The sequence below is a fragment of the Octopus sinensis genome, linkage group LG15 (genome assembly GCF_006345805.1).
Source record: "Octopus sinensis linkage group LG15, ASM634580v1, whole genome shotgun sequence".
NCBI classification, from domain to species: Eukaryota; Metazoa; Mollusca; class Cephalopoda; order Octopoda; family Octopodidae; genus Octopus; species Octopus sinensis.
In genome coordinates this window covers 33091116-33100431 of record NC_043011.1, presented here as the reverse complement: position 1 = coordinate 33100431, position 9316 = coordinate 33091116, and the positions used below count along the sequence as shown (strand labels likewise).

The window sequence follows — 9316 nt, the reverse complement described above, 5'->3', positions numbered from 1 at the left end:
TACATACATACATACATACATACATACATAATACCTGCATAATACAAACTTACATACATACATACATACAGACAGACAGACAGACAGACAGACAGACAGTCAGACAGACAGATAGACATAAATACATACATACATTCGTTCATCAAAGCTGACAAACATACAATCTTAGGTACAGGTGTACTAAAGAATTTTACTTACAAACCGAGACAATCTTTCATTGAATGTATACGAAAAGAATAGCGTCGGATATTATTCAGCTCGCCAAAAGTCAAAATTCCTTGGAATTAATATCAGTGAAGCATCGTAGCTTGCGATTTCCCAAACAGTAAAACACGAATTGCATATGTGGGTGATTTTACCTCGAGTCTTCTCAATAATCTTTCACTTTAACATTTTCCTAACTATTTAAGTGATTTATTGTTAAAAGTGTATCTTTATGAAGCATAGTTTTAAATTTTTCAAAGTAAACTTAAAACTAGGAAAATACGGAAAGAGCATAGGAATAAACTGAAAGACAAGTACCCTCTTCTTTTGTATCGTCATACGCGATGCTTAAACAGTACTCATCTAAGTGCATAATTTCTTCTAGCATACTGTGTAATTCCCACTCTATTCTGTAGGTTTGCTCCGCTCCCAAGTATGGCTGGTTCCTTGAAGAAAGTTTATAGCCTAAAATTCCTTATAATAAACTTTGGCATATCAAAGTGTTAGAAGATGCACCTATTCATTATTTATAAAATATAAGGTTTATGGTTACGCCTGTGTCAGCGGAGCCTTTCAGCATTTTGGCTTCCAGACATATCCCTTCTCACAGATATCGGGACGGGGATAGCTGTCCGAAAGTATAAGTCCCGTGAGATGAATGGCTTTTTCAGCTCATCTGCCTCTCCATCCGTCGAGGCAACACGTTTTCCATTTTGTGTGAAGTACTCAGGGAGGTAACTTGTGACAACATTTAAGCGTAGATTTTATTCATGAGTTAATTCGTCATCCAATAGTTTCTCACAAATGCACAAAACTCGAAATTCCTTCCGAAATAGATGGGTTGAATGCAGTAAATGTCGTGTTTCGATCTGCTTTCAAAGCGCCTCAAACTTTCAAAAGATCCCAGGTCAAAAGAAAGGACACCATACTTCTATGATGGATAGACTCTGGGAAATGGTCCAGCTACCAAACTGGTCGTTTCAGTGCCTGACTTGTGTGTCCCCTGCTACCATTGGTGCTGAACAGCAACAACAAAATCCGACAACCGTGTCTTCCGCTGCCATTGCTGCTGAACAGCAAAAACTGGCTACTTTGTCTCCCCAAACCAGTCCTGTTGATGAAGAACAACAGCAAAAATTAAAGCCGCCCGTGTCTTCCTCCCCTGTCATTCTTCAACATCAGCAAAAAAAATCGGCCATTCCTGTTGAAGAACATCAACAAAAACAGAAACTTAAGCCGCCTGTGTCTTCCTCCCCTATTGCTCTTCGTCAACAAAAATTGATCATTCCAATCGAAGTACACCAGCAGGAATAAAAGCCAACCATGCCCTCCTCTCCCGATACTTCTCAACTAAAGCAAAAATCGACCATCAGCACAGAAGTTGCGGAAATTTGACAAATGATTTCTGCTTTAAGTCGCGAAATAGCAGGAATCAAAACCAGCGTCTGTGCGAAACCTCACAGCGAGGGTTCGTATCAGAGTGCCTTGCTCAGCAACTTACCTGTAGCTCGTACGGAACCTAAACGCATCGAGGAAGTTGCTGAATCAACCACTCATGAGGTAATTGCCATCGGATTGCCGGAAGATGTGGTAGATCTGCAGGCTTTCACTGGAAACACCTCTAAGGACCTCAGCTGTGTTCCTCCAAAAAGTGCTTTCCGCCTTGGCCGACCAGCATCCAAACCCAGACTGATCAGGATGATGTTTTCAAACTCTACTGAGGCGCGGGCATACCATCAGGCTGCTGATAGGGCTCGGCGCGAAAACAGAATCACCTTTAAGACATGCCCTGGCCTACCACCTGATGTACGCCCAAAGCTAAGATCTGTAGCTTCCCTAAATCGCAACTCTGTGGTACAGGAAAGCTTTAGCCTACGCGATGATGGACAAATATGTAAATTTATAAAGTCTCGTGAGTCGAGGATAAGGGATACCAGTTGGACTGAGCAAACTGCACCCACAACAACAACTGGCAATACAAAAATCTTGGGAAATTAACCAAGAACAATCAGCCATCCCTTGTATATCATCGCCATCTGAAATCCAGATACAAACTGCTGTCCTTGAATGCTTGTAGTTTATGCAACAAGGTACATCTTTTTGACACTTACGTCAAAAGTATCGACCCAAATTTCATCACAGTCACGGAAACATGGGCACATTTTGCACTCTGTGATGGGGTTTTCAGCGTAACCGGCTACAACCTGTTCCGCAAAGACCTCATTAATCGCCGTGGAGGGGGTGGTTTATGTTCGATCAAATCTATTGGCAATCCCTTGTGATGATTTGAACCAATCTCAGCAGGAAGTATTTTTCTGCGATATACACATGACCATGTCAACACTTCTGCTTGGAGTTATTTACCGCCCCCCAAATTATCGTCAAGACACACAACATTTTTATATTCTCAGAGCTGCTGCCATGAAAACAGCCACTTATATTTTATATTGCGGAGGACTTCAATTTCCCTGAGATTGACTGGGAGGCTTTCCGTTGGCTGCAAAGTGCAGACGATTTCCTTGAACTGGTGCTGAATTCAAATTGGTCCCAATTCGTTACCTCCCCCACAAGGAGTAACAACACTTTGGATCTGCTACTTACTGCTTCTCCTGAAACAATTCTTAGTGTCACTACTGAAGAACCTTTAGGTGACTCTGATCATTCCATGATCATGGCCGACTTGTCTCTGATTGGTTGTAACAAAAACCACAACCATCTTCAAACTGCCTGCTTTGACTGGAATAAAACAGACTGGAGCTCTTATTGTACTGAGATGCAACGCCCAAACTGACTCGAATTTTATACCTCTGGAGATGTGAACACAATTCTGAATTCAATATGGGCGGCATGTGCAGCATCAGTACCACGCAAGCACAAAAAACCACCCAATAGTGCAATTTGGGAAACTGCAGCAGTCCGACTTGCTAGGAAAGGACGCCGTAATGCTGAACAGGAATACAAATTGCACAACTCAGAGATCAACAGGAAAAAGCGCAATAGATCAGCCAACCACCTCAAGCAGGTGACAGAAAAGGCAGTGCTTGAATTCGAACAATGCATAGCAACCAACCCTGATAGCAAAGTTTTCTGGAAGTATGTACACTCAAAGCAGAGACCTCACTCTCCAGTTGGTCCCCATCGCAATCCCCACACAGGGCAGATTACTGGCAATCCCAAAGAATGTGCAGAAATCATTGCTGGATGCTATGCAAGCATCTTTACTGTCGAAAATCAAAATGTTCCATCTCCATCACCTCTGACACCGGACTCTATATCTATTATGAAATTTACACCAGCAATGCTGCAACGCCACCTTAGAATAAATGCAACTATGCCTCTCCTGGTCTCGATGGTGTTACATACCTACTTCTCAAACGCAGTGGGTACTTTCTTCTAAACCAACTTTCTATATTCTTCCAATTCTATTTTGACAATGGTGTTACTCCAGAGCAGTGGAAAGCTGCCAGTGTTATCCCTCTGTTAAAAAAAGGTGACCGCACATCGCCTGTCAACTATCGCCCCGTTAGTCTTACTAGCTGCATCGCCAAACTGATGGAATCCTGTGTCAGGGAAACCCTCTGGAACTTCTGGAAGTCTTGCAGCCTCATCCAGCCGTCACAATTTGGATTTATTCCTAACTCCAGCTGCTGTAATCAACTCATCTATTTTCTTGAGGACATTACCCAAATCACTGATCGCGGATCCTGGGTGGATGTTGTTTACCTGGACTTTGCTAAGGCTTTTAACTCTGTCCCACACAAAAGACTTATGGTGAAACTCTCTGCGTTGGGTGTAAGAGACGATCTCAATAACTGGTTGAAGTCCTTTATTATCGGCCGAAAAGAGGTTGTCACAGTTCTAGGGCAGCACTCTTCACCCTATGAGATGACATCTGGTGTACCACAGGGATCTGTTCTTGGCCCCCTTTTTTTTTGTTGCACATGTTAATGACATAGATGCCAACTTAACGAATTCCACAGTGCTGAAATATGCAGATGACATCAAGCTGTACCTCGAAATAAAGAGGTCAGATCCTGTACAATATAGATCTCAATTGCAATCAGACCTGGACACAATGCAGCAGTGGATCATGGACTGGCAACTCAAGCTGGCTGTGAACAAATGTACCACCATGCATTTTGGGAGGAAAAACCCAGCGTCTACTTACTCTCTCCACAACACTAATCTCAAAAAGTTTTCGTGTGAACGCGACCTGGGTGTTATTGTCGACAGCGATTTGCGTTGGACAAAACACTTCGCTAAAATTGCCAAGAAGGCTGAGGGTGTCTTGGCATCATTCACCAAGTCCTTTGTGAGCTGCTCCCCGGCTATCTATCTGCGGCTTTATATAGCTATGGTACGACCTCACCTGGAATTTGCATCACCGGTATGGAACCCCTATCTTGCCCAGGATATTAATCGTCTGGAAGCCGTTCAGCGACGTGCAACCAAGAGAATACCCTCCATCAGGCATTTGACATATTCTGAACGCCTTACTTCCCTGGGCATGGACACACTGAAACTCCGACGTCTGGCAACAGGAAACAGGAAAGCTGGCAACTATCAAGAGATTGTGGAGGAGCTGCTCCTGAGTTTGCAAGCACTTGGATGTAGAATGCGCATAAACTGCACTACTTAGACAATCACTCGAGTGAGTTTCCAAATAACCTGGGTGGTGTTAGCAAAGAACAAGATGAACACTTTCATCAAGATGTAAAAGTAACGAAAGAACGATGGCAGATTACCGATCGAGCTTGATGAGAGATATTCCAGAAATTGTACACAAGACCTGAATTCTGAAAATTCTATGGAATTTGGAAGGAAAATATTTGTATAACAAAGTGGTTCACTTATCGATGGGGAAGTATTTGAACAGTTAGTTAACACTATAGCGAGCGTCACACTCATACGCAAGCCTAGAATGTCTCATCGGTGGCGAGAAGGTTCTGGGAAACTTCAACGATGTGAAGGAGGATATGGAGGTTGAATTGCAATGTAGTCAAAAAATCAAGAAAGGATTTGAGGGCACAGACCCGCACGGGGCGAAGTTGAAAATATAAACAGACTTGGAATTTAATAAGCCTGCATTTTTTTACGGAAATCCTAGGTTGATTAAGTTAATTGTTAAGAGATGGTTATTGTTATCGAATGACATTTGTCAATAAGCAATCAAAATTAGCGTCTTCCACTGTAAGTTTCACCAAAGCAACATTAGCTGTTTCACCTTTCGCTCTTATGCTTCCTCTCCGATAAACATTTCTACCTGTTTACTGTAGAAATTACCTTATGATGTTTAAAAGGAAACTTGTAATATAGCAACAAGGAATAGCATGCATAAACATACGAGTAATAATTTACAGGAAACAAACAATAAACGAATATAAAATAACAACGACACTCTTGTGAAAGAAAATATCAATTATATTCTTCTAAAAAAATATACAAAAGATTTTGGAGATTGTTTTACAAAATGTCAATAGGATGGATGAATAAATAATGAAAGTTCACAATGTCATTGAGCTGATACGAATGAGAATAATAGTATGAAAAGAGTACTGAGTAATAGATATATCACAGTATTTATCAAATGTTGTATGAATAGATAAGAAATTAGTCCATTTCTTCAATCGTTGGACCACTGGACGTTTGCGATGTGCAAGGATTATTGTTAGAAGACGACGATGTGTGTAGTTTGGACATGATAGGAGAGCAAATTTTCTGTGCTTCCTGAAGTCTGTAGGTAAATTCGTCTGTGTCTGCTAGACTGTTGCTGTCTATCCACTGTAATGTTTGGTCACACATTTCCACTGCTTGCTTCTTATCTTGCTCGGACAGTTTACCGTTATCTTCATTGACTGCTTGTTTCACACTGAATATGTAATGCTCCAACTGGTTTCTAGCTGCAACACGTTGGCGTTGCTTTTCGTCTTCTGCCTCGTATTGTTTAGCTTCGTTGAGCATTCTTTCGATTCCTCTTTGCTCAAACGACCTTTGTCGTTGGTGATGGTAATTTTGTTGCTTTTGCCGGTGCTTTTGTCGACAGCAGAAACGTTGAGTATTCCATTGGCATCCATATCGAAGGAGACTTCTATTTGAGGTACGCCTCTGGGAGCTGGTGGAATGCCAGTCAAGTCGAAACGTCCGAGGCAGTTGTTGTCTTTTGTCATTGCTCTTTCTCCTTCGAATACCTGAATAGAAACAGCCGGCTGGTTATCTGAATACGTAGTGAATACATTGGATGCCGTACACGGTATTCTGCTGTTACGCTCGATAAGTTTGGTCATCACACCACCAGCCGTTTCGATTCCAAGAGATAACGGTGCTACATCTACAAGTAGTACGTCTCTGATGCAATCGCTCGCGTCTCCAGACAGAACAGCAGCTTGTACGGCAGCTCCGTAGGCGACAGCTTCGTCTGGGTTGATGGATTTGTTGACGGTCTTTCCTTGCATGAAGTCGGCAAGTAATTTCTGGATCTTGGGAATGCGTGTCGATCCACCGACCAACACGATGTCGTCGATGCGGGATTTATCGAGTTTGGCGTCTCGCAGAGCTTTCTCAACTGGTTCTAGAGTCGATCGGAAGAGGTCACTGCAAAGATCCTCGAAGCGTGCTCTAGTAATCTTCGAGTGAAAATCAATGCCTTCATACAGAGAATCCAGCTCTACTGAAGCTTCTGAACTGCTCGATAGGGTTCGTTTTGCCCGTTCACATGCAGTACGCAGACGTCTGATAGAGCGTGGGCTTTGTTTCAGATTTTTCTTGTGTTTACGCTTGAATTCTTCGACAAAGTAGTCAACGAGCCGGTTGTCGAAGTCTTCTCCTCCGAGATGTGTGTCGCCAGCTGTAGCTTTCACCTCGAAAAGAGATCCTTGGTCGATTGTGAGGATGGAAACATCGAATGTACCACCGCCCAAGTCGAAGATCAGAACGTTCTTCTCACCAGATAAGTTTTTCTCGAGACCGTAGGCGAGTGCGGCGGCCGTTGGTTCGTTGACAATTCTCAACACATTCAAACCAGCTATACTAGCTGCATCTTTCGTCGCCTGTCTCTGAGAGTCGTTAAAGTAAGCTGGCACCGTTACTACTGCGTCTTTCACTTTACAGCCAAGTACGACTCGGCTGTCTCCTTCATTTTACTCAATACCATCGAGCTAATCTCTTCGGCTGAGAACTGCTTTTGCTCTCCCTTGTACTCCACTTGTACATGTGCTTTATTACCGTTTGTGTTCACCACTCGGAATGGCCAATATTTCATGTCGCTTTGTACGGACGTATCGTTAAAGTGACGTCCAATTAAACGTTTAGCATCGAACACCGTGTTCTCAGGGTTGAGGGCCGCTTGGTTTTCGCTGCATCACCCACCAGCCTTTCGGCATCGGTGAAAGCCACATAGCTTGGTGTTGTCCTGTTTCCCTGATCGTTGGCAATAATTTCCACTTTACCGTGTTGAAACACACCTACACAAGAATAGGTTGTTCCTAGATCGATTCCGATAGCAGGTGCTTTTACCATTCTTCTTCCTTTTTCTATTGTTCGTTCAAAATGTCCAGTATAAAACTTGAGAAATTCTTTCTTTCTTCTTTATCTCTTGCTCGTCTTACTTTGTATTTCAGTTGTGTCAGTAGAATATATGAATGTATTATATGTGAATGAGTGTTGCTTCAATGTATGTATAACTGAAAGAAATGTTTCGCAGCTGAGACTCTTGTCTCGAGTTGTTTACAGTCGTGCTTCTGTAGAATCTGATTGACAAGCTGTGTGAGCAATGCTGTATATATAGTGGAGAGTAACGCCCCTTCCCACTGTGACGTCATCACCAGAGTTTACGAGGCATTTCGATATTGTTCTACCAGGTGCTACAAGTATTCTGGAACGTTCCAGAAGTTTCCTATTAATTCCATTAGCTTATTTTACAAATAGAAGTGGATTTGTATAGGATATTTGCTCATAATTTGTGTTTTTTAGTAGAACAACTCTGTTTCATGGATGAATATTGCCGTCGTACCAAATAATAAACACCGTCGTTCACGTTCTTTTCCCGTCATCGTATATCGCTTCTCGCAACTTTTATCGTTGTTTTGATAGTTTTCCTGGTTTGAAATATTTTGTGTTGCACAATGTTCCTGTTTTAAGACTGAAATGCAACAATAGCAACAAATTCGCAAGTCATTTACGATCTCATAAAAAGGGCGACGACGCGAATATCACTGCACTTGCTAGAAATGGCAGTCAAAATCTGCCGAAAGTTTTGTTTTGTCTTTAAACAAAGAAATGTCACAATTGAATATTTATATCTTGATAAAAAAAAAAAAGTTTCACAATGAGTTCAGATTCTTATATATCGCACGAGTGTGTCCTCGAAGAAAATATACATAGAAAAAGCAAATACATGTTATGTGTTGCTTTTTTGAAATCCATAATTATATTATAAAAATAAGAACGTTATCCTATTCTTAATAATATATTTTACTGACTATATTTTACATGCAGCGGCAATACACATAAGTTTGGAATGACAACATTATTTATTGTACATATTTTACAATCATGTTTGATGTTGGAAGTTTGTAAGTGTTCGCATGTTTTTGTGTCTGTGTGTTCGTTAGGCGTAAAAAGGTACTGACCAGTGAATTGACGATGGGATTTGATTCACAGTTAATGTTGTTGGTATCGGCTTGGCAACAGGTAATAACAGATGGCTTAAGGTAGTTCTTAGAAGAAACTAGAACCCAAGAACAGATAATTGATTTACCGTTTATGAGGTACACTATAAGAGTCCCATATCAAGATATTGCATGTCGCAGTTGAGATTAATTGAATCACTCGTTTGTGTTATCTTTCTCTTGATATGAATATACTTCCAGACATGTTACTGTAGCCGTTTTCTTCGTGGCGAGAATTTCACCTAACCGCTATAGTTGAATCTGTAGTTGTCTCGTGTACAATTTAAATCTTCGATGTTTGTCGATGGTTCTTGCTGCTTCTTCATTATATGTTCTGCTTGGTTATGTTTCTCTAGTTATAGATATCTTGTAACCGTTTTCTTCATGGTGATTTTTCACACTAACAGTATGAGAGGTATCTGTAACATCTTGTATTAATGGTGGTC

The 9316-nt window shown here is 41.5% G+C and overlaps 1 protein-coding gene across 1 annotated transcript; it reads right to left on the bottom strand.

The window, feature by feature from the left end:
- Positions 1-5662: 5662 nt before the first annotated feature.
- On the bottom strand, positions 5663-8007 carry LOC115220016 (heat shock 70 kDa protein-like). The gene is given in 4 exon segments (XM_029790320.2): positions 5663-6173; positions 6176-7309; positions 7312-7551; positions 7554-8007. Coding segments are annotated over 4 exon segments (1899 nt in total). The 5' UTR covers positions 7720-8007; the 3' UTR covers positions 5663-5814.
- Positions 8008-9316: the final 1309 nt, after the last annotated feature.